General features: G+C 36.1%; 2 protein-coding genes across 3 annotated transcripts in view; both read left to right on the top strand.

Moving 5' to 3' along the window:
* The first annotated feature begins 4,458 nt into the window (after positions 1–4,458).
* SELE (selectin E) lies at positions 4,459–16,659 on the top strand. Of its 2 annotated transcripts, XM_031936854.1 has the most exons (15): positions 4,459–4,550; positions 5,146–5,232; positions 5,537–5,923; positions 6,816–6,923; positions 7,064–7,243; positions 8,026–8,211; positions 8,325–8,513; positions 9,901–10,089; positions 10,231–10,419; positions 10,913–11,101; positions 11,604–11,786; positions 12,678–12,788; positions 14,287–14,308; positions 14,427–14,499; positions 15,160–16,659. In XM_031936854.1, the coding sequence occupies exons 2-14, from the start codon at positions 5,181–5,183 to the stop codon at positions 14,482–14,484; spliced, it is 2,043 nt and encodes a 680-aa protein (XP_031792714.1). In that variant the 5' UTR covers positions 4,459–4,550; positions 5,146–5,180; the 3' UTR covers positions 14,485–14,499; positions 15,160–16,659. The 2 variants fall into 2 exon arrangements, with proteins under 2 accessions (XP_031792714.1, XP_031792715.1); XM_031936855.1 differs by lacking the exon at positions 10,913–11,101.
* A 3,080-nt stretch (positions 16,660–19,739) lies between these two features.
* The window catches only part of SELL (selectin L), a 33,363-nt gene continuing 26,758 nt past the window's right edge, over positions 19,740–26,344 (top strand). Inside the window, exons 1-3 of the mRNA XM_012547658.3 lie at positions 19,740–19,865; positions 21,449–21,530; positions 25,942–26,328. Coding sequence (XP_012403112.1) covers positions 19,863–19,865; positions 21,449–21,530; positions 25,942–26,328 — 472 coding nt within the window. The 5' untranslated portion in view covers positions 19,740–19,862. The remainder of the gene's footprint in view (positions 19,866–21,448; positions 21,531–25,941; positions 26,329–26,344) is intronic.

The following is a 26,344-nucleotide window of genomic DNA, read 5'->3' as shown; positions in this document are numbered from 1 at the left end:
TTCTTTAGCAGATTCTTTAAATTACTTGTTTTCTTTGTGATTAATTAAAAACAGCATGGTTACAAGTAACAGGAAAGATTTTTTTTTCTCATGCAATATCTAGAATGGAGACAATAGTAGACCAGGAGGAGACACACTCTGGCCTGAAAAACAAGCAGCAAAAACAGCCAAGGAAAACAAACAGGAGATTATATTCAGCCACAGGATTTTTTCCCCTTTCAAAGACGACAGTCTGGAAGCATGCAGGAAAAGCCCTGCAAATTTACCAACCTTCTTTATATGGAAGCATCTTCCGTTACGGGAATTTACTGGGACAGCTCCTGTGCTACAGAGGTGTCCATCACTTTGTACAGTCCAGTAGCGCTGAATCTCAAGGAAGAAGTCACAAGATAAGAGCCTGCCAAGAAGAAAGAAGATAATTAAAATTATGAGACTGAGAATCATAGGAAACTTTAAAAAAAGATTATTGAGGGGGAATTCCAGAGTTTTACAGGAAAGAAATGAAGAGAGTTTACATGGCACATGCTAAGCTCAGTTCAGTTTTTCTGTTATTTTCTTAGTGATTTTCTTTCTTTATGAAGATTCAAAATACTGACTTCCAAGAGGTGATGAACACAAACTACCAATTAATCACTATTTGCCGAAATATGGTTAGAGAAGGTACCTAGCATTGCCACATTCATTCATTCATTCATTCATTTATTTATTCATTCCTTTAATAACCTATCAATAGACACTTAAGCACCTACTGTGTGGCAAGCACTATATTAGATACTGGAGCTACACTTTTAAACATACACATGTATATACATGTGCACATACATGTATATGTATGTATTTACATATTTCACAGGAAGCTCAGTGGCCCACTGGTTAGAATGCTGATCCTGGAGTCATCATGATGATGATGATGATTGATCAAATTTACATATTTCACACATAAATAAAAGATTAGGTTGGTATAGTGCTCAGAGCCTCAAAATCAAAAAGACCTGAATCCAAGTTCTACCTATGAAATATTCTGGCTGTGACATCCTAGGTAGGACATTCTAGATACTTCAGGGCTATATAGGTTGTGGAGAAGGTGCTGAACTGCATTGACAGAAGTTTTCTCTATTGAGTGAATGAAATTGCAAGTCCAATTCTTACTCTATAAAAACAAATATTTACTGATTACCCCTATGTGGAAGGGAGCTTTCTTCCCTTTCAGTTCTTCTCTGAGCTAGAGACAAAATGAAAAAGAATTTTTGCCCTCGGGGAACTTACATTGCACTGAGGAATAAAATATTTAAGTAGGAAAATAAATCTAAAACGTCTTCTAAGAAGTAACATAGGTTGAGGCTTGAAGAAAGCCAAATATTCCTATTAACAGAAAAGTGGGCTCATTTTCACCTTCTTCTCTCAAAGGAATGAGTAGAAATCCCTAAACAACTGGGAATTAAAGTTAAATTGAACCGTCAAAGGGAGCTATTCATTTTGTCCCAGATTTTCTACTAATTCAAGCTAGCATTGGTAGTGTGTTGATCCAAGGTGACAGACTGGTTCCAAGAACTCTTCTGACCTTAGATTTTGGTTAAACTTAATGATCAAATTTTTATTCTTGGGTAAACATAAGCTTTGTTGCTCTCTTTTTAAAAAAAAATAGTATTTTATTTTTCCAACTAGTTTTTGACATTTACCTTTGCAAAACCTTGAAACCAAAGCTTTGAATAAATGATTTTTAGATTCAAGCAGCATCTACCATGGCAAATAGGGAAACAACATCCCATTAAACCCAAGTCTATATACAAGTAATCCCTGAATCATTCAAGATCTGTATGTATAGAATATTCTATCCTCAAAATTCCCTTTTCTTTTAACTTCCTTCCTTTCCTCCCTACCACAAAGATTACTTTCTATTCCTTATAGTCCCTGCTACCCTCTGGTACCCTCTGTTGTAATCTAGTGGCTAATGCAGCTGATACCTTACATTCCCATCTTCTACTTCTTTTTCTCAACCATGAGCATGAGCAGACTTTGTCCATGCAGAAAAGTAAGATAAAGAGTTAAAACACATCCAATATGTTTTTTTTTGGGGGGGTGGGGAAAGGAGTGATAAGATAGGAATTTCATTGGAAGAGAAGCCAGAGGTTTAAGGGCAGGTAGTTAAGATTGAATAATCCCAATTTGTTGTCAATACTAATTACACTTAGAATATTTAGTCCACTTTTCCTACTTGCACAAAAAGAATAGAAATTTTAGAAGAAAAATTTCTTTAGATGTCCCCAGAACTTTCCTTGTCTCTGAAAAAGACTAAATTAAAATGAATTTCCTAATCTTGGTCTTTCACTTCATTGCAAGAAATTCCAAAGGATCATTCATGAGTTTGCAGCTGGAAAAGACCTCAGAGGCCAGCTGGTCTCATTTCCTGATATTATAGATGAGAACAATAGGACTAGAGAAGCTAATGATTTTTTGAAGGTCACATAGGTTCATGGGATCATAGATTAAGGTCTACAAGAGACTACAGTGGGTATCTTATTCAGCCCTTTGAGTTTTACAGATAAGGAAACTGAGGCTCAGAGAGATTAAGTAATTTGCTAAAGGTCACATAGGTAGTCACTCCATATCTACTGCTTTCTTTTTTAGAGTCACTAGACCAGAGATCAGGAAAGACACCTGAGACATTGACAAACAATTCCTTATTTAATCAATGAGCTCTGAACATAACCCTCTCAGAGTTCCCAACCCCTGTATTGCCTAGATTAGAGATTCCACAAAAGGCAAAGGATAGGCATCTATCCATAAGAAAGATAGAAAATGTTTATGGTGGCAAAAAATGGGAAATACAGGTATATGCCTCAATTGAGAAATGGTTGCACAAATTAAACAAGAAATGATAAGTAATTGTGGGGGAATACTATATTACTATAAGACAATTTGCATGAAGAGCAAATTAAGCAGAACCAAGAGAACGTTGTATACAGTACCAGCAGTATTGTTTTAAGAATAAGTTATTTTTACTATAAATACCAAAAGATCTACAAAGGACATATAAAAAAATTACTCTCTGCATCTAGAGAAGAACTGATAAATAAAAGTATGTTTTGAATAATTTTACACATGCATATGTGTATATTTGTGTGTGTATTATATACATATATATATATATTTGTGTTTAATGGTAACCATCTCTATAGTGGAGAGGAGGAAAGAAATTTATATAACAATTTTGGTATGTATTTGAAAGGAATAGCAAGTTGTGCATAGCAAATTTGAAATTTCATGTGTAATCATCTTTATTGTTATATGTTATGGAAGTGCTTGTTTAATTCTATAAACTGAAAATAAAATTAAAAAAAAGAAAGATAGGTGGGATAGTAGAATTAACCTAAGACCTGGCAGCCAGTAGGGACCTGGATTTGAATCCCACTTCTATTTATTTTTTATTTTGCATTTTTATTTGTTTATATATTTTTATTTTTTAAGAAAAAAAATTAAAAACAGAAAAGAAAAAAACAAAACAAAACATTGTCATGTACTCAGAAGAACATCAGGGAAGATTCAAAATATAAAACAATAAATTTTCATTTCAAGAAAGCAAATATTATAATAGAAGAAATTGAATTCACGAGGATCCATTTTTTCTTCCAAACACTTAAAAGTGTGTGACCATGAGCAAGCCATCTCTCTCTCTAGCCTCAGTTTCCTTATTTATAAGATAAGGTAATAGCTGTGGTAGCAACCTTACTGGGTTTTCATGAGGATTCAGTTGAAGTTCTTTGTAAGCATAAAGAGTGGAGTAAATGCCAGCTGTTACTATGTGTCAATATGTTGAAAACCAGGAATCAGAAATGGAGAGTACCTATAGGTATGTTTAGATGTATAATTCCTGTGAAAGTCTGGATCTTTTGATTTTCTCTTCTGTTTCATATTTTTGTACTTGACTTTATTATAAAATGTCATAAAAGAGTATTATTTTTAATTATCCACTTCAGAACTTATCTGTGGATGTATCCACTAGATAGGCACCTGTTAGAGTTCTCAGAAAGACACTGCTCCTTAAAAACCATTGAATTGATAAGATGGACAAAGAAAAATGGATTATGTTAGCAAGGTAGAGACAGAAGCTGATTTAAAAATTTCAGCTGGTCAATTCCAAACTGGTCAATATTAGCCTATGTTGGGAAAAAGTGGCTGTGTGTTATTTCTAATCTTAGAACTTATTTATTAGGCGTTAGGAAATCATTGAATATATAAAACACATCAAAGGGACAGTAGAATGATAGAAGGGTGGCAGACTTTGGGGAAAAGATTTATAACACTGGATATTCCCAGGGATCTTTCCTTCTCGGGAAATTCCCCACTTTCTAACTTGGCGACATCCTTCTATTATTCAGTCATTATGTCATCAAATTCCATAGGAAGTGCCCTCTTTAAAAGGACTCGTATACCCAGGGTGTGCTGCAGTTCTTGGCAGACACTAATACCAGAGTGTGAGAGAACACAGTGTGAGACATCGAAGCTGTAGTTGACGAAATCAGAAGAGCAGAATACCAGATCGTGGAACTGTAAGTACAATTGATTGTTGATTGACTAAGCATGATCAGAATTCATTATAGAACTGAGATTCCAGACTTTATGGAGAAGACATTCTGCCAATATCACCCAGGTGGATTTGTATAATTTTTAGACTGGATAAAAGTCCAACTTTCTCCCTGTTGCTAGATATAAATCCAGAATCCATCTTTTGCTAACTTGTTGAAGTCTTTAAGGCTTTACCTTTGAAGAATATTTTATAATATAGTGTTTATCAAGCTTATGATTTAACAGTTCTTTAAAGTCATCATCTTATTATATTTTCAAGAAGCATAATTATTTTATAATATTAAGGATAATGAGATAGCATGAGATAGTGGATGGATTTCTGGGCTTGGAGTCATGCTCAGTTTGAACCCTGCTCAAGATATTTATCATCTGTGTCTCTGGACAAGCCTCCAGGAGCCTCAGTTTCCTCATCCATAAATATCTATGGGAATAGAATTTACCCTTAGAGCATTGCTATGAGAAGCAAATGGGATTGTATATGTAAATCACATTAGAAATCTTAGTTATTTTTGAATGTCAATTTCATTTAAAAAATAAATTCTGTCCTTTCCACCCCAGAAAACTATTCCAACACTAATATTGTGAGGAAAAGAATGGTTTCCAAAATGATGACTGTCTTGTCATTTCTTCTTGGACTCATTTATGGTAAGATCATATTTGTTTGAGAAAACTGGTATCACTAATTAATAGGGGATTGAAAACTTCCTTTTGCATAGGGTTACCTTATATAATATTGGTTGGTTGTGGGAAAATGTGATATTAGAGCAAATGGTATTCCAACTCTTAGAAGGGTGACAAAAATACAGACCTTCTTAAGTATATGAACTTGTCCAAGTATATGGGTATTATGCCAAGGGCAAAACCTCCCAACAAATTCATAAAACTAGAACAAGGATATGTCAGAAGAACAGTTTACTTATGGCATAAAATTGTACTCTTCCTTTTCTAGCATTTCTTCTGTTTGAAAGGAGTGATGCTTGGTTATATGCATCTTCTGAAGTGAATATGACGTATGAACAGGCCAGGAAATATTGTCAGGAGAGGTACACAGACCTGGTTGCTATTCAAAACAAGAATGAAATCGAGTACCTAAATAGAACACTAAGATTCTCCCCAAGTTACTACTGGATTGGAATCAGAAAAATCAATGGTGTCTGGACCTGGGTGGGAACACAGAAGCCACTGACCAAAGAGGCCATGAACTGGGCTCCTAATGAACCCAACAATAAGCAAAATAATGAAGACTGTGTGGAGATCTATATCAAGCGGAAAAAAGATTCAGGCATGTGGAATGATGAGAGATGCACCAAAGAGAAGCTGGCCTTGTGTTATACAGGTATGATGCATGATGAATTAGCAAAGTGATGATGGTGGAATGGGGGACAGTAATACTTGAATAATAGCTATCAAAAATAGATTTAAATTGCTTTAAGCTTTGCAAAGTGCTTTACATCTCTCTCTCTCTCTCTCTCTCTCTCTCTCTCTCTCTCTATATATATATATATATATATATATATATATATATCATTCTATTTGATCCTGAAGCACCTACCTTATAAGTTTCTTATTTTGAAAGAATGAGATATGTATGCAAATCTACTTGTGACTTTTAAGTCAATATAGTTAATTATTCATAGCCATGGATGGAGTAGCACTTCATACTAGGACCTATTATCAAGAAGACCCAAGTTCAAATTTAGCTTCAGGCACTTCTTTGCTATGTGACTCTAGACAAGTCACTTCTCTCATGTTTCATTTCTTCATCTGAAAAATGGGGATGATAATAGCACCTTTTCAGGTTTGGAAAAATGAGGTTAGATTTAATCTTTGCAAACCTTAAAGCACTATATGAAAGCAAGCCATTGTTAACAGAATAATCATAACTGTTACTGCAATTATTATTACAATCAAAATGAGTGTGTGTGTGTGTGTGTGTGTGTGTGTGTTTGTAGTTATATGTCACTAAGGCTGAGATGTGTATATGTCTGGACTGTTGGGTATCAATGTTCAGAAACAATGAGGAAATATGGTACCCACAGTTTGCAAAATAGTCCTATGATTGTAAAAATAAATACTACTGATATGATTTTGGTCTGAAATATATTAAAAATAAGATTCGGAAAAGATGAATCTGAAAAATGCCCTCCTGACAGACCCATAAAGTCCTTTAGCAAGCATCCTGATGATTCATGTGAAGGTGTAATAGCAGCGTGTCCTTTTGGTTTTAGCCTCCTGTACCAGCAACTCCTGCAATGGCCATGGGGAGTGTGTGGAGACCATCAACAATTTTACTTGCCAGTGCTATCCAGGATTCACTGGTTCCCAGTGTGAGCACGGTAAGACCTACTCTGATTAATCCACTTGCTCCATTATTTAATCTCACCTCATCCTCCTCCATGTCTTCGGAGTGGAGTCTCCATCACACCACTTTCCCTCATACATTAATGAATAAGGCTGTTTTCGTTTTCTATCATAGTTGTGACCTGTGAATCTCAGGCCAATCCTGAGCATGGTGTCCTGACGTGCAGCCATCCAGTGGGGTATTTCAATTCTTCCTGCTCTGTCAGTTGTGAAGAAGGCTACATCCCAACCAGTGCTAACTCAGTGCAATGTACTTCTTCTGGAAAATGGAGTGGACCGAGCCCTACCTGTAAAGGTATTTTACTTTCCTACAAGATAGAAAGTTTTGGAACTCATCCCAGAATCCTTGTTTTAGCAGTTTGTATTAAGTTATTTTAGAACATGATTGATTCTGTCTTCCAATATCTATAGTCAACTCAAGAACTGCACTAATAGAAACAACCATGAGCATAATTCAAAATGATCATTCAAAACATGATAGATCTTTGGCTTTGAAGAGTGTATTATATTCTATTTGAATAGGAATGATCTCAATGTTGTGGGTACTTAGAATACTTGGGACCACAACATAAATTAAACAATGCTTCTTTTCTAGTCATCTCCTTTCTTATCTATCCATCCTATTCCTCCATACTGGGAATAGACTATTTCACCTTTGTTTAGACTGATATAAAACTTTAGCTTAAAAGCAAAGCCAGTATTTCCACACATTTGTTGCTTTGTATTAGGGAGAATTTTAATTTTAATTATAATATTACATTTTCTAATTATATTATATTATAATTAATTAATTTAATTATATTATCATTAATTAATTTCCTTTTCTTATGGTTTTTTGGGGCTTGAGAAAATCAAGATTCACTTAATGTTAGCAAAATACAAAGATTTTTAATAGATAATTCTCAATGTAGATAATCAGAAGTTGCTTTTCTCTGTTAAACTGGAAGTCACATATGAAAGGTTTAGTGTTCTCTCCTCAAGTCTCTTAATTTTAGGGACTTGTAGGACTGTCCAAGTCCTATAAAGAAGAACTATGCTGTTGTCTGTCAAATTCATGGTCCCATTTCTAATTTCTAGTGGTAGAGTGTGATGCACTAACAAGTCCTGCTCATGGATCCATGAATTGCTCCCAAAGCCCTGGAATCTTTCCATGGAATACAACCTGTGTGTTTGACTGCGACTCTGGATTTGAGCTAACAGGTTCCAAGAGGCTTCATTGTAACTCATCTGGGAAGTGGGACATGGAGAAACCAATGTGTCAAGGTAGGATGTCTTAATATCAAGAGATAATTTAAAAGGAGTTTTCTTGTAACGTATTAATAAAGGAGTCAAACAGATGGCTAATGGGAATGTGTGTGCTTTTCTGTATACTTCAGCCATGAAATGTAATGCTCCCAGCCAGCTCCCCAATGGTTCTGTGAACTGTGTCCATTCCCCCATTGGAGACTTCACCTACCAGTCCATCTGTAGTTTCAGTTGTGAGGAAGGCTTTAAGCTTCAAGGATCTCCCCAGCTTGAGTGCACAGCTCAGGGGCAGTGGACACAGCAATTCCCAACCTGTGAAGGTAAGACCAAATGTTTATCTTTTAACATTATAACATAATAGGCTCAACAACTTTCTCTTCCCTGAATGGAGATGCCATTCCTTAAAAATCGTGTCTCATAATGAAGCCATGTGCCTACTTGGACTTTTGAGATCAGATTCAGGGGGCAATATGGACCCCATTCATATGTTAAAGCATTTAAATGATTCTAGTTTTAAGGCTGATCTAACCAATTTTCCTTCAAGTAGGCACAGAATATTGAATGGTTATTCTTCACCTCTGAGAAGCAGTGTATTCAAAAAAGCTTGTGCCCTAGGTTACACTCATTATTGCCTAGATGCACACAATCAAAGATTGGTTCTTGTTTAGAATATAATAGATTTGTGCCAATAAAAGCAATTATGATGTCAGCTAAACATAGAAGAAGCAGAAATGTTATGGAAATAATTGCCTCAGATCTGGCCACTTCTTGATTTTAAGTCTTATGAAATGTTTCCAGCACAATGTTAGTTACAGAGCAGACACTCAAGGACATGAGTGTCAATGCCTAAGTGCATATTTACATCTTCTTCAATAAAAGGATGGAGACATTGAGACTTAGGAAGTCATGTAAGAATTAGCAAGTTTGTGCTTGGGGTACCAGAGGTAGTCAGAAAGAAGTGTTTGTTTTAGAACCAGAACCTGGCAAAACTTCAAAGTAGACAAAAGTTTTTGTTGGTGCCTGATGAAATACCATACTGAGTTCTTCTCTCATCTCCTGTCACCATCTCTTCTTAATCTCTCCAGATTGGGGATCTCTTTAGATCCCTAATGTTTCCCTCTGATTATTCAAAGCCCTTCTTTTCCAGCTTATCAGAGGAATCTGAAATCCCACTTTTGAAAGGTTGCCATCTGTGCCTGCCCAGAATTAACCTTGTTGAGTGGATGAAGGAAGGAGAGGAGAAGAGAAATAAAAATTACTTCTCCCATGGCATGAGAAAGAAGGATGCTGATTTAGCATCGAAATACCACAGACAGCTTTTTAGTACACTCCATCAAGCTGTGTACTAAACTTTGTAACAAGTTTTGTTCTATAAGCCCCCTTTAATTACCCATAAATCCTGATGAAATAGCATGGTGTACCCAAAGAATCCTGATTTGAAAGCACAAAGTTTTAGTTGAAAATTGACTCCACCACTAACTCCATGTACAACCTGAGCTTAATTACTGAATCTCTCTGGGTCTGGATTTCCCTGCCTACATAATGAAGGAATTAGACTGGGCTATCTCCTAAGTGTCTTAGTACGAACCCTAATTCATGACCTAGAATTAGCTGCTTCTTCACCTTTGTCATTCACTCATCAAACTGCAAGTGCTTCCATACTGTTCTGCAATCTTGACACTGAATATTTTATTTGTGTCTCATTAGCTATACAGTGTAAAATACCTTCCAGACCAGAGAGAGGTTACATGGATTGCCTTCCTAGTCTTTCTGGAAGTTTTCAAAGCGGCTCCAGTTGTGAGTTCTCTTGTGAGGAAGGATTTATGTTGAAAGGATCAAAGAGACTCCAGTGTGACTTAACAGGACAATGGGACAAGGAGGAGCCCGTGTGTGAAGGTAGTTTTATTTTTAAATCCAAGTTTTGTTTTTGTTTTTGTTTTTTTACATAGGACTTTATTTCTTGAGCAGTCAATAACTGCATTAATCACACAAACTACTAATGATAATGGTGTTTTTGTGCACTTGTTTGTATCATAGTCATGAAATGTGATGCTGTGAGCCAGCCCCAGAATGGCTTTATGAAATGTGCCCATTCCCCTACTGGAGACTTCACTTACCAGTCAATCTGTAGCTTCAGCTGTGAGAAAGGCTTTGAATTGCAAGGATCATCCCAACTTGAGTGCTCAGCTCAGGGGCAGTGGACACAGCAAATGCCAACCTGTGAAGGTAGGACCAAATTTCACTCCTTTCACATGCAGATGGGTCAGCGGTTTTCCCTTGCTTGTTGGGAGATGCTAAAAGCTTAAAATTCCTGGCATGAAATGAAAAGAGGTGCTATATAAATGTTTGTTCTCTTATTCCTCCTGTGAAATCCTCGACAAGAAACTTTGCTTTTTCTTGTTCTTGTTCTTGTTCTTGTTCTTGTTCTTGTTCTTGTTCTTCTTGTTCTTCTTCTTCTTCTTCTTGCTCTTGTTCTTGTTATTGTTTTTCTTTTTTTGTGCTTCTTCTTTCTCTTGTTCTTGTTCTTCCATTAGTGAGGATATGGGTTCAAATATTCCCTCTGCTACTTATTATACATGTCAATTTGGACAAATCATTAGGCAAGTGAGTTGGATGGGTGAAACAATATCTGCCTCATCTTCCACCTCTAGCTCTCATGATCCTACTCAGAAAAATTGCTGATATGAAAAGATCATGTATATATTTGTGTTTGTTACAGCCATGAAATGTGATGCTGTGAGCCAGCCCCAGAATGGCTTTATGAAATGTGCCCATTCCCCTACTGGAGACTTCACTTACCAATCAATCTGTAGCTTCAGCTGTGAGGAAGGTTTTGCATTGCAAGGATCACCCCAACTTGAGTGTACAGCCCAGGGGCAATGGACACAACAAATGCCAACCTGTGAAGGTAGGACTGAGCTTAGGTTTTGTTTTTTTTTTCAAAAATATTTCTTTTTATTTATGAAAGTGAAATTGAGATAGTATATTTCAAAGAGATAAAAATGTATAACTTTGATAACTAAAACATAAACCAAGCTTTTAATTAAAAATTAACTTAGATTTTTAGGTGGGCCAATCAGCTCTTGGGGGCCATTTAACATCTAGATAATTAAAATCTCAATCTTAATTCTTTTATGCTGAAAACATCAATTCAAATGTTTTTTGGCCTTTAGTTCAAAACAGGTAAATTTTAAGATTAGAGGTATCACTCATAATCATATATTACCTTTCATACTACAGGTTACTTTACTCAGATGATTTGTGAATAATCTTAGAGAAATATGACAGCTAGCCTAGAAACAGAGAAAATTTGGAGAGAAATTAATATGCATATATTTTAACTAGCCTGAATATTTCCCGATAGACTTGCCTGAACCTCATGCATCTCTTTCTTTGAATATCATTTCTAGTGGTACAATGCCCTATCCTGAAAGTCCCTAAGGAGATCAACATGACCTGTCATGGAGATGGGAATTTCCTCTATGGCACAAGATGTGTTTTTGAATGCCCTGAGGGATGGAAACTCAATGGCTCACATTCCTTGGCTTGCAAAGCCACAGGAAGCTGGTCTGGGATGCTACCTTCCTGTGAAGGTAAGGAAGCAGGGTCAGTTCACTAAGAGGGTGTGGGTTAAAGTATAAAATCTGGCGATCTGGCCGTTTGAGAAAAGTTATAAGGGACTACGATTGTCCATCTTTCTCAATAACATATTCATTTACCTAATAAGTTGTTAATGGTTTGTCACAAACAAGGTATGCTACTGGGCTGAGAAGATTAAAAAAAACAAGATTAAAAAGAGTCTTTGATATCAAAGATGTTATATTTTTATCCAGAGAGATTGCATAAATTTATAAACTGTAGAACTTAAATCCATGGGGATGGAAAAAAATAGGACAAAATATATTTTTATTTAGAGGATGGGTCAGCAAACCATGGCCAGTGGTCTAAATCTGGCCCCTTACTTGTTTTGGTAAGGCTGTGAGTTAAGAATTGTTTTAAACCCCAGCTGTACAGAAACAGATGGTGGAGCAGATTAGGCCTGCTGGGAGTCCAGGAATTTGATTAAGAAGATTAAATTTATTTTGACTAACTTTTAACTAAAATTTAACATAGCCCTTAATTGTGGAAAAATATTCTGAGAAAGGGCTTCTACATTTCATCAGTCATAGCTTCTGCTCTGGAAATGGGACACTCCCTCTTTTCTCACTTAATAAACCTGTTACTCAGAGATACTATCTATCTAAGCAGTAGCATTTGAACAAAACCTTTCAATAGTAACCTTTGACAAAATCCATTGTTTGTCAAGTCTTTTGATGAATGGACCTCTTCCCCTTATATTACTTGAAACAAAAATGCCAAGTGTAGTAAATGATCTTTTCATCAACAGAAGAAAAGACCAAGGAGAGGGGACTTTAAATATGCTTACAAGAATCTTTTTTCATTTGAATTTTGAATATTGAGACTTTTCTTTCTCATTCCCATAGCACCTGAGAAGTCAAACACTTCCATGGTCGTTGGCCTGGCCACCAGTGGGACCTTCCTCTTGTCGACAGCATCATTTCTTCTCTGGCTTATAAAACGTCTTCGAAACAAAGGTGAGTACGCTTTCTGCATCTCTTTGTAAATACTCTCAAAATAAACTTGTGGAAATAATTTTCACAAAAGAATAGGTGAATGAAGGAATGCCTTTTATAAATGCAAACTAGGATTTTGATAACTAAAGGAAGTTCTGGCAGGATGGATGATACTGGACTCTCCCAGCAAGTGACAATGCCAAGATGGAGCACCTTGGGGAATAATAGTCTAACTTAACAGTAACAGATTCAGTGTTAAGAGGCAATATGGCAGAAGGGGAGAGAAGGTCACCCTTCAAATTACCAAGCCTAGGATTCAGGTCCTAACCCAGTAAAAACTAGCTGCATAAACTTGAGCAAATAATTTTCTCTTTTGGTGATTCAGAAAGTTCTAAGACTATAAGTGTTCCCAAAAAGTTTCTGAAATGCATCACTGGAGAAAATTTCCATAGCAAGTTTCTACTACAATGAAAATTACAGATCTATATCAAAAGAAGGGTTAAATTATAGAAAAGAAGGGTCAAAAGTAATACTTCTGAAGTATATTTCTTGAAAGTCCCAGGTTTAAATGGGATCTGAGGAAATTACAGGATAATAGATTTAGAACTTGATGCAATTCAGAATCATTTTAATCTCACTTCCTCCCCTTATGAGGAAACTGTCTTTACTAAGGTTGTATAGTTACTAAGTGGCAAAAATAAAATTCAAACCTACATTTCTATGTTCAAATCCAGTGTTTAGGAGGCCCAAGACTTTTTTCTTTCTTTTACTGAGGTAATTGGGGTTAAGTGACTTGCCCAAGGTCACACAGATAGGAAGTGTTAAGTGTCTGAGACCAGATTTGAACTCAGGTCCTCCTGACTTCAGGACTGATATTCTATCCATTGTACAACCTAGCTGCCCCCCAAGACTTTTTTTTTTAATGGGAAAAGCATTCTGCTAGTGAATCATTTGGTCTGCATTTGAGAGAGGAGGAAGGAGTACCTGCCTCATGAAGTTGTGAAAAAACTGTTGTTAACCTTAAAAGCACTGGACAAATGTGAATTATTATTATTACTTGTTATTTTATCAAGAGGCAATATGGTGGATAGAATTGACTTTGAAGTCAGGGAGACCTAGATGAAAGCCCCACCTTTGACACATACTGGTCATGTGATCACAAGCAATTCACTTAATCTCTCAGGGCTCCAGGGAGCTCCCTAAAATACCAGGAAGATGCTGACCTGCTTGCTTAGATGATGACTTTGCACTTATTTGCATTCCTCATACTAGTAAAATCACAGGTCCAGTACCTATCTCTATCATTAGTGTTATTACCTTGTTTTGTGATCATTCAAATCTTACCAATAATTGATCTTCCAAAACAATATCAAATTTATAAGAGTCAAACAATATTAAATTTATTAAAAGGGCTGGGAGCTTAATTGTCAGAAAGGATAAATGTATAACTAGGAAATAAGGCAAATAATTCAAAATCAGTTTATTTCATGACATTAATGATTTTTTCTTTCCCTTGCAGCAAAGAAATTTAGTCCTACTAGGTAAGTTTTATTCTTGTAAATATATAAAATATATCAGCTAATATTTTACACAAATATTTTTCGCCCTTTTCTATTGGAGAACAGTGGTTTACCTTGTCTTTTCTTGTGTGTTTTACAGTAGCTGCCAAAGTCTTGATTTAGATGGAGTATACCAAGCATCTTCTGAGTTAGTTTAAGTCCAACAGGATCAGGTAAGGTATCAACCTTTATTAAAAATCCATTTGGTATCAGTGTTATCATCCTTTATTCATATGGCACCAGTTCTATTGAACCAGAATTTCCTCAGATTTTGAGGCTGTCATACCTTATTTGTAATGAACAAATAGAACCATAGAATGGGAGCCAGTACTACAGCAACCTAATAAACTATTTCATTCTTTTATGCATTCAAAAGAAATTGAAGGCATATCATCTATGTCTAACAGGACATTATCAAACACTTCGGACGAGGCAACTTGGCTATTGGTGTCCAAATACTCCCTTTTCAATGGGAATAGGTATAGGGATATTCTAAGGGTTTGGTGAATTGGATTTACCAATGAACAATTTTATTTCAATTCAGTTAACATTCATTTCATACCCACTGTGTACAAAAAGCCTTGTATTGGGTATGGGGAGATAAAAACTTGACTAAGACACGGTCCGCATCTTTGCGGATCTTTAGCACCAAAGCATTTCATGTTCACAAATAGTTGCCTCTACAGATATTTTATTAGAAAGCATTTGGGTTGGCTGGGTGGAGAAAAATGCACATGTAAATTATGACTTTGGTCTGGTTACAACAAGGTATTAAGAACAGAAAAATTCAGATCTTGTTCATGTTCTGAAAGGATTTACTATTGTCTTTGCAGAAACTGAAAATGCTTCTACCGATATGTCCTGGGAAACTACACTTCTCAGCCATGTGCCTAGCCAGTGGACACATCTCTTCTCAAGAGGAAAATCTTCCTTGGATCACTGGTTTTTCCAAGCCTAAAAATCATAACCCTGGTATCCATAAGGATTCTCTGTTGGCCAGGTCTAAGTGACAAGTGACCTGTTTTTCTAGTGGGAAGAGTCAGCTTCATTTAGCATATGCTTCAAAATAAGAAGATGGGTGGTCTTATAATAGATTGACCAACTCCTGAGCCATTGATAAGCCCTTATAAAAGAAACAGGAACTGTTGCATTGGAATTACATTCCTAGACATCTCCATGCATGAGCTCAGTGGAGACCCAACTTTGAATTTTTTTGGTTCTTCACAAATGGTGTATTCCCTGATAGTTTCTAACACTTGCAGAATATAGGTGAACATATTGTGAGGTAATGATATTTAAGTTGTAAGGTGTCATGTAAATAGGAATAAATATTATACCTTGTCAAATGTTCAGAAGACCTTCCCCATCCCATAGAGAGACATTCTGATAATTAAATAGTGAAAATAAATTCTGTCATTTCAAATGCTCCAAGTGAGACAACTTGACATGAGAACCATATTAATTCCAACTGACCAATCTGTATTGGGATGGAGGTTCATTATCTGAGACAATTTTATTACTTAGCAAAATATGCTTAGAGATTTTTGGGTGATTTTTAAAAATATTTGAGATCAGCTATATGGAATGTTCTGTGATTCTGTGAACATTAAAACTATCTCAATAGTGCTTTTTGGAACAGCTAGGAAGCACAGTGGATAGAGTGCCAGACATGAAGTTAGGAATCTTACTAAATTCAAATCTGGCCTCACACACTTACTAACTGTCACTTAATCCTGTTTGCTTCAGTTTTTTCATCTGTAAAATGAGCTGGAGAAATGACAAGTTGCTCCTAAAGTATCTTTGAAAAAACAAACAAACAAACAAACAAACCAAAACAGCAAAAAACCCAAAAGGAGTTACAAAGTTGGACATGACTTAAATGATTGAACAACAACAATAATACTGCTTACAGAACAACCCCCCCAAATAGGTTTAAAAGAATCTGCATGGCACTCCCAGGAAAGTGGTGAGTGGCATTAACTTGTCTTCCTGGTGTTAACTATATCCCTACAGAACTTTCAGTCCTTGTTTTTTCCCCAGCAGAAGGCTAAGCCAGTGCCATCTATGAACTTTTCATTTCTCCAGAATGCTGATGAAAGGTCCCTTCTATAATTGTGCTCTCTTTTTACTATTCTTTCCAATATGAAGAGTCAAAACAGCTCTCACTGTATAAATGGTATATATGGTTTTGTATCTCTCTCTCTCTCTCTCTTTTTAAAGAAACTTGTATATCTTTTGCTTTGTTATTTCTTCAGAGATGTTAAGTAATAAGCAGTTTTAGCATTTTCATGTAGAGAAAAAATATATGGTTCTAGGATGTTGAATGTTTGACATTGAAAAACAAATAGAGGTACAATTTTAAGGATAATTAAATGATAATTTTGGGTGTGTTCTATTTTATGTCAAAGATGAATGTAATTTGCAATTGTCTTTTTAATATGATCTTTGTAAGTTGAATTGTATTTTATGTGCAAAAAGATAACAATGTCTAACGTATATTGTAAAAGAATATACAGCAAAGTGAAACTGTCTTATGAAAGATGCTCATTCCTCAACTTTCTGTTTTGTAAAATGGGAATTTGTCCACAGACATATGAAAATGTTTGTTATATGCAGAGAAAATTTCTCAGTTGCTGATTCCCTATTGATGGTCAGAAAACCTGAAACAGTGACCACCACCTTGATTTCTGTAATGATTGCCTTAGAACTTCTATGTGAGAGATGAGGTTTTCTGTGTTGCTATACTTTCACCATAATATTATGCATTTTGGGGAATATTCTGCTAGGTAAATGGGGCAATTTGCAAGTAGTTGGACCAAAAGTCAATTTGGTATGAACTTGGGAATCTGCAGAACAAAGTAAAAGCACACAGAAGGTTGTTCCAACCAATATAATTTTATGATAACATCTTATGAGCAAGCGTCACTGTAAAGCTGTAAATCTTGCCTTTAACAATAGTGTTTTGTAAACATTAAAGTTTTATATAAATACTAACTATTTTTATTAGTAACAGCCTTTGGCTGACTGACCATATCATTCCTATGGAATGAATTGTCATCAGTAATGTAATTATCTAACATGGAGTTTTTGTAGCATTCATTCGTGGTATTAGGTAGATTATGCCTATACTAAACCAAAACCTTTTTGGGGGCATATAGGAGAAGGAGAATTTATTGTGTTCATGTTGTAGTATGAATGATTATGTTTCTTAACATTTTAAAATTTTGTTCATAAATAAGTATGTATGTGTGCAAAATACTTGTATTGAATAATGTGTATGGGCTTTTTGGATTTTGTGGAGGTTTTATATGATTTTTAACAATAAATGTTTTAAATATTTATTTATATAATATGTATCTATTTTATACTGCAAGTCAGTTGAATAATAAAGAGTTTTATAAAATTCTTTGTGTATGGGTTTTACATTTGTACAGAGCACAAGTATTCTGGATGAAGTCCCATGTGCAGGGAAGAAGAGAGAGTTAGGGGGTCCTTATATGGCAAGACTTGAGAGATAAGACTTCTAAATAGGCAGAAATAGACATCCCTAGTTTCTTTTCTCACCATAATGCTCCAAGAGAAAATTTCATTCCTGCCAGGAGGGGAAACAGGAAATTGGTGCTGGAGACCACTTTGATCACCTCATAAAGGAGATACCAGACTACAGGCATTATTTATTTCCTTAAAAAAATTTTTTTTTTAATTTAATAGCCTTTTATTTACAGGATATATACATGGGTAACTTTACAAAAAAAAATTTTTTTAAGGAATATAACCAGATTTCATGTAACTTCTGATCATATGTAGAACTTTCATTTCTATCCTGATCCCTAGTCCAGAATCACAACAAGTACCTACTGGACATTTCAAACTCAACATGTCCAAAACAGAACTCATCTTTTCCTCCAAACTCACCTCTTCTTAGAACTACCCTATTACTTTTAAGGGTATCATCATCCTTCTAGTTATCCAGGTGTGCAAACAGTGTAATTCTTAATTACTCATTCACCCCACATATCCCATCAATGGCCAAATCTTGCCATTTCTGCCTCTATAAAAGCTTTTTTTAATGTCTTCCCTCCTCAAAGCCCCTACCATGGTTCAGCTCCTTATAACTTTTCCCTGGGACTATTCCAATAGCCTCCTAATCGATGTCCCTGCCTCAGCTCTCTTTGTTCTTATTCTCACTCTTGACCTATCATCCCACAGTTGGCAAAATGATTTTCCTAAAGCATGTAATTTCTCTACTCAATAAACTTCAAAAGAGAAGGAACACCAGTAAACAAATCAGTTTATTTTTGAGATTTATTTTTACAGGTTTGAAAATTTTTATTATGGGTATATATACTCTAAAAAGTTTAAAGACATATTACTAGCAAAAAATATTTAATATATATTTGTTAATTGAAATAAAGAAACTAAATCTGTGGTTTTCTGTTTATGTAGCTTTCAAATTATTTGGCCACAAGAGAAAAGCAAAAAACCAAAAAGCTTATCACCCTAAATTACTTAATGTGATTAAATTATGCATGTTCTATGTATTGATTAATGTGATAACTAAATAATAATTTGTAAGTTTTATTGGGATAAAAAGTTTAGAAAATGCCTTCCGTACATCAGCTCTGTGAGGCATTTTTTCATATATATATATATATATATATATATATATATATATATATATAGAGAGAGAGAGAGAGAGAGAGAGAGAGAGAGAGAGGGAGGGAGGGAAGGAGGGAGGGAGAGAGGGGAGAGGAGAGGAAAGGAGAGAGAAGGAAGAGGGAGGGAGGGAGAGAGGCAAAGGAAAGGAGGGAAGGAAGGAGAGAGAGAGAGAGAAGGAGAGGAGAGGAATGTAGAGAGAGGGAAGAGGGAGGGAAGGAGTGAGAGAGAGGAGAGAGGGAGAAGAAAAGGGAGAGGGAGAGGGAGAGAGGGAGGGACAGAGGGGTGGAAGGGAGGAAAGAAGGGAAAGAAAGAAAGAAGGAAAGAGGGAAGGAAGGAAGGGCAGGGGGTAGAGAGAGAGAGAGAGCTATGTTACAATGTTACCTAGGACCAGTACTGACTTTCTCTTGTTCATCCCACCTTTTGGCCATGTCACCATAGAATACATCCACTAGAGGGTGACTAAGGGAAGAGAAAGGAGAGAATATTCTAAGTACTCAACCTGCCTTTCCTTTTTTTCTGTTAAGGTTTGGTGGGGGGAGATTATGACATTTATCTAAAATACATTTTTTATACTGAGTGTATTTTTACTATCTAGTATTTTCTGTTCCCCCATTATTATAAGTGATGTGTCCTGTCAAAAAAAATAATCAAGCTGATCATCTCTCCTGTGGGGAGGTTTTCAAGGACAGATGGAAGACAGGATGTGGGGTAGGGTTGGGCTGCCACAATAAGGGAACTAAGTGTCTTGCGAGGGACTCGGTGCACTCTTGGGGCATCAGAACAGCACTCGGATGAGGGACAGAAGCCTGGGTGATCGACTCTGAGCTTGAAGACTGAGCTACTGCAGAGGGAACTAAAGAAGAGCTAAGAAATCACCATGGTGAGCTTCTTCATAGTCATATCAAGAGATGGATGCCAAGGTGGAAGGGGTTGGTAAATGGGCAAAGAACCATCCATGCAGATTTCCTCTTGAGATGAAAACATGGGTGTTAAATAAGACATATTTAGGACAAGGTATAGAGATTGAAAGAAATGATAATAGGCTTTTAATCATCTTTCTAAATATATCTAAGTGCCCTTGGACAGGAACCTTGGAAAGAGAGGTTATCACACAACTAAAAATCATTAGGAAATAAGTATTTTAACAATAAATATTATGACCAAGTAATGTAAAATGACTGAGATAATACAAAAGGTATTGGAGTTTGATTTCTCTTGAAACTGTGAGCTTGTTATCTGGCTAAAAATTGTTTTCCTGTGGCTGAACTTTTCATTTGGATTTCTTTTATTTCTAGCAATTGGCCCATCCCCATTTTCTAGAGATGGCAGCATTGTGAGAGCCTAACTAGCATTTTAGTGCTTATATACATACATACATACATACATACATATATAAGGAGAGACAGAGATAGAGTCAGAGAGAGAGAGAGAGAGAGAGAGAGAGAGAGAGCGCCTGCATGCTTTGTTAATGTCCCTAGAAACCCTATCACAGCACAGGACAATGAAAAGAGCATTAGTTCAGGAGCACCTGAGTTCAAAGTCTTTTCTGTCATTTACTAATTGGATGACCTTGGGACAAGCCACTTAATCTCTGTGTGCCCCAGATTCCTCATCTATAAAATGAGAGAGGATGGACTGAGTGGATTCCAAGAGCCCTTCCAATTTTAGATGCTGTGATTTTTTTAATGATAGCCTTACTTTGAATTACAAGATCATATGGCTGGATTGGCAAGGCCATTTAATTCATCACACTGCCATTTTGCAAATGTGGAAACTGAGGCTCATGTGGATTAAATGGTCTGCTGAAGTCATAAGAAGCACTGTGTATATGTCTGTGTGTGTGTGTGTGTGTGTGTGTGTGTGTGTGTGAATCTAAACTTCTTACGTCAATAATGCAAGGATCTGTAATTTTTTTGGTGTGAGCACTCCCTTTACTGACTCAGGTTGAAGTCTTTCTGGATGGGCAAGTGGTTCCTGAGAACCGCCATCAATAAAATCATCTTTAGCTTAGCCTACTACTAAATTAGGCTGGTCCTTGAAAATAAATATATGGCCCAGTCTCTTGACCCATTCTTTCTAAGTCTATTCATTTTAAGAAATTTGGTCAGAACCTGTATTCAACTGGACTACCATTCAGGATCCAAGGGTCATCCAAAGCTGAGGCTTCATAGAGGGAGGAGATTGACAGGTCTAAGATCTTGTCGTTTGAAATAACTCTAGCCCAGAAACACTATGACAACATTGTAAAATGTACCAAATCAACAGAGACAGTAATTAGAGAATAAAGCACATGCATAGATATCTTTTTTTGGGGGGAGACATCAACTTTGGAGAAGAACCCATTTTACCTCTGAAAACCACCTCTGAGAATCTGCCTGTGCTCTTGTCCAGGAAATCCCACCATACCAGTGTCTTAATAAGTGATACAAACCTGTCTTTCTTCTTATTATTATTATTTTGCAGAAACTTTTCTGGAAATATCAGACCTGCCTTAGGGGCTGGAGGAGAGTTCTCAAGCTATGTGTTCTAATAGTGCTTTATTATGGTAAGATGGATGATCAGTTTGCTTTGCTATTTTTTTTTTTTTTTTGGTTCTAATTAGTCTTTTAACTATATCCACTTCTGGTATGTGTCTTTTTCTACTCTTTTGGTTTTACCTCTTTGTTTGCTCTTTCTTCCTCTTCTCTTTCTCTGTAGGTAATTTTCCTGTCTGGCTCCTGCTAATATGGTAGCTGATAAAGCTTGAAGAGAGGCATTATGGGGTGGTGGAAAGAATGTTGGATCTGGAGTAGGAGGATCTGGATTTAAATGGTGCTTCTGCTATTTACTAGGGCAACTATGTAGTGCCATGATGCACAGAGGACCAAACCTGGAGTTCAAATGTGGCCTAAGACATTTACTAGCTGTATGACCTCGGGCAAGTCACTTTATCTTGTTTGCCTCAGTTTCCCCATCTGTAAAGTGAGCTGGAGAAGGAAATGACAAACCACTATAGCATTTTTACCAAGAAAAACTCAAATGAGGTTATGAAGAGCCAGACTTGACTGAAAAAGATTGGATAACAACAAATCTATCATTTAATATTTGTATGGCCTTAAGTAAGTCACAATATCTTTCATTTGTTATTTCCTCTATAAAATGAGGAAGTCAGATTCTAAAATCTTAACAAGTTATTCAGTTAGTTTCAAATTTGCCAAATTAGTCTCAGAAATATATTTTAATATTGTTCTTTTCAAGATTTAAAAAAATTATTGCTGCTCAAAAGATGAAACTATTATATAACTTCTAACATAAATTTTATAACTGATAAATTTTATATGTTATAAAATATTATCTAATGTATAATAGATAAAACACAGTGTAGTTCTTGGAGTCAGGAAGGTCTGGGTTCAGATCCTTTTGTTGCTGTTCAGCAGAGTTAAGTAATTTGCCCAAGATCATACAACTGGTATCTGAAGTCAGATTGGAACTCATGAAAATGAATTATCCTAATGTGTGTGTATCCTACACACACACACACACACACACACACACACACTACTTATATACTATACAATGGGCAAGTCATCTTTCAGTTCCTCAGTTTAACCCCTAACACTATAAATGGCAGATGAGTTGCTGATTTATACCACTTTGGAGGCTTTTCCATATATTGATGAAATTGCTGGTCAGCTCCTTCCTACCCTTTCCCTTTCTCTCCCTCAGCATACTAGTCAAGTCATGTCAATGAACATTAATTAAATGCCTACTATATGTCAGGCACTGTGCAAAGAACTGAGGATATACTCTTAAGGAGCTCACAGTTAAGACACCACATGCAAACAAAATCTATGTTGGAAATAATCTGGATATAATCAATCGAGGGAAGGCATTAACATGGAGGGGGACAGAGAAAGTTTCTTATAGAAACTGGGATTTTAGCTGGGACTTTACAGAAGCTAAGGAATCTCAGAAGCAGAAATGGAGAGGGAAAACTTCTAAGCATGAGAGACAACAGGTGAAAATGTAGAGTTGGGAGAGGGAATAGGTTTTAGGTTTTTGTTGTTGTTTTGGGAGGTGATTGGAGCTAAGTGATTTCCCCCAGGGTCACACAACTAGTAAGTGTGTGAGAGTAGATTTGAACTCAGATCTTTCTGCTCTATCCATTTCACCACATAGCCCTCCCTGTTTTTTTATTTTTCTGTGAGAAACAACAAGGAAGCAGGTGTCCCTGGATATTAAAGCATGGGGAGGAAAGTAAATTTAAGAGGATTAAAAAAATAGGAAAAATCCAGATTTTGAAGGGCTTTTTATGCCAAACAGATGATTTTATTTGTGATGTTAGAGGTAATAGGGAGCCCCTGGTGAGCAATCAGTTCTATCTGTGCAGGTTGATACCTTATCTAGAAAGAGCTAATGCGATGTAGAAACTAGAAAGGCATCTTTGGGGGTAGAAACATCCCACTCTGGCACCTACTGACCAGGGCTTTGTGACTTGGATAACACATTTAATCTTTAAGTACTTTAGGCCAGCTACTAATCCATAATAAGGAACCCTGTTGGCCACATATTTGTTTACAAAACCACATATTAACATTATCTATATCCTATTGGGTTTTTTTTTCCTGTGGGGAAGCAGCTAGGTGGATAAAATGCAGGGTCTGAAGTCAGAAAAACATCCTTCTGAGTTCAGATCTGGCCTGAAACACTTCCTAGCTGTGTGATCCTGGACAAGTCACTTAATTCTGCTGCAATTTCCTCATTTAGTAAAATGGCTGGAGAAGAAGATAGCCATTCATTCCATTGTCTTTGCCAAGAAAACTCCAAATGGGGTCACAAATGTCATACAAATCTAAACAATGACCAAAAAATTGTATTTTTATTTATTTTGTTAAATATTTCCTGGACTGTTTGACTCATGCGCTAGGCAAGCCTCTGAGATTAGTTAAAGAGAAGGGATTGACTTATATTAGTGGAAGGAGTTTCCTCCCCAGAAAACTTCCTATATCAATAAAATCAGAAGTCATCACCTCATTAAGCCTACTTAGGTCCTATTTCCTTCAACAGCATCTTCTTTCCTTTTAATCATCTGACCATACATTGACGAAGTCTACTTAGCTGTAATAGCTATAATAGCTAACATTTCTATAATGCTTTGATCTTGACAACAATTTTGGGATGTGGATGCTATTATGGTCCAGGAAACTCAGAGATTAAGTCACACAGCTAGTAAGAGTTTGAGGCAGGATTTGAATTCAGATCTTCCTGATGAATCTTGCCTCTAGATTCAGAACTCTATTCACTGTTCCACCTAGCTGCCTCTGCATTTAATTTGAAATTGCTCACTATGGTTTTTTTTTTTTTTTGTCCATATTGTTTTAATCAATCAAGCAACAAGTTTTTTTTTTTAATTAAGCACCTACTGTGTACCAGATATTGTGCTAGATGTTGGGAGTATAAACACAAAGAATGTAACAATTTCTATTTGTAAAGAGTGTATCTTATTTATTGGTACTAATAAAGTTAATACCTTACACACGCATATTTGTTTCTTCTGGTTGGTTGCAAACTCTTCAAAGTTAGGTGCCATATCTCCTATTTATTTGGGTCTTTGATATTATCTACTGCTACTCTATATACTCTGAGAATTTAATGAACTTTGATTATGCTGATTTGGCAACATTATTATATAGCTACAAATGTTCCACATGGATCACAAGCAGAGCTATTAATTATGTATCATTGTGTAAAATTGTATAGTCATTGTAATTTCCATTTGTTACTGGTTCTCCTAAAGACTCCCATTTAAAGGACATCACTAGCCTTCTCTGACTCATTTCACCACCATAGTGCATAGAGTGCTGGGCTTGGAATTAGGAAGACTTGAATTCAAATTCAGCTTCCGACACTTAATGATTGTGCAATTTTAGGTTTCAGTTACCTTCTATTTGCCTCTCTTTTCTTGCTTTCTTTCTTTCTTGCTTGCTTGCTTCCTTCCTTCCTTCCTTCCTTTCTTCCTTTCTTCCTTTCTTTCTTCCATTCCACTTCTCCCTCGAGCAGACAATGTAATGGCTATAAAATTGTCCCTGAAAAAAATTGTCGGCCCTGAAATTTTTCAGAACACAATTACAATTAGCATCCTCAAATCTATTTTGTCATCTATAAAACAGTGACAGTGATACCCACCTCATAGAATTACTGTCAGAAAAGTACTTTGTAAAGCTTTTAGCACTATATTTTATAGTGAATTATTGTTATATTTTGAAGCTGTCTTGTCAGTCCTGAAATCACTAAACAAAGGCAAAAAGGGAACTTCCTGAAATTTATTGTGAAATTTCTTTTAATTCACTTGAAAACATTCTGAGAAGCAGTAACTAAATCTTTGTTGTTGTTGTTGTTATTTTATTTTGTTGTTAATGACAGGAACCAAGTCATAAATTTATCTCCTTGGACTGATCATTTGGATAAAGTACAGGTCTATTTAAATATGGACTTAAAATTGAGACATCATAAAGTAGTAGAAATAGTAGAAGGGTAAAAGAAAAAAGGCTAGGTTCAAGTCCAGGTACTTCCATGATATAACATTGTGTTATATATAATTTTTCCCTCTGTGTTGATAATAAAGGTGATTAAAACCAGCATTTATATGGCACTGTAAAGCTTAAAATCACTTTATAAATATAGCATTCTATCTCAGCAGCTACTCTGAAAAGTAAGTATTATTATTATTTTATAGGTTAAGAAATGGAAACAAAGGGAGAGAGAGAGACTAAGTAATTTACCAGGGTCACACAGCTAGCAAGTATCTGAGGCCATATTTGAATTCAGGTCCCCTTATTTACTGCACTAGCTAACTGTGTCTAAAGTAATTGGACAAATAGATGATCTGTGATGACCTTTCTAGCTTTAGCAGAGATACTTATTGAATTAAATCCTACTAGACTTTGGTTAATCTTACTCATATTGATGTCTTCCAGATATCTTGATGTTCCGTGGAAGTGACTGCTGGAGCTACCATTACTCTGGACGGCCCATGAACTGGGTCAAGGCAAGAAACTACTGTCAGACACATTACACAGATTTAGTAGCTATACAAAACAAGGAAGAAATTGCATACCTGAATGCTACCCTTCCTTTAAGTCGTACTTACTACTGGATTGGGATCCGGAAGGTAGGAGGCATATGGACTTGGGTGGGAACAAATAAACCACTCACTGAAGAAGCAGAAAACTGGGGCAAAGGGGAGCCCAACAACAAAAAATCTAAGGAAGATTGTGTAGAGATCTACATCAAGAGGAACCAAGATGCAGGCAAATGGAATGATGACTCTTGCTTGAAATCAAAAGTTGCACTGTGTTACCAAGGTAAGGAAGCTTTGGA

Source organism: Sarcophilus harrisii, chromosome 4, assembly GCF_902635505.1.
Source record: "Sarcophilus harrisii chromosome 4, mSarHar1.11, whole genome shotgun sequence".
In the NCBI taxonomy this organism is placed as follows: Eukaryota; Metazoa; Chordata; class Mammalia; order Dasyuromorphia; family Dasyuridae; genus Sarcophilus; species Sarcophilus harrisii.
This window is presented reverse-complemented; position numbering and strand designations above follow the sequence as displayed.

Bases quoted from the DNA above. Each gene is read 5' to 3' on its own strand.
- SELE (XM_031936854.1), top strand. From the start codon at position 5,181: ATGGTTTCCAAAATGATGACTGTCTTGTCATTTCTTCTTGGACTCATT. The intron at 8,212-8,324 runs GTAGGATGTCTT...TGTATACTTCAG, and splicing joins GGAGAAACCAATGTGTCAAG to CCATGAAATGTAATGCTCCC. The intron at 14,309-14,426 runs GTAAGTTTTATT...TGTGTTTTACAG, and splicing joins AAGAAATTTAGTCCTACTAG to TAGCTGCCAAAGTCTTGATT.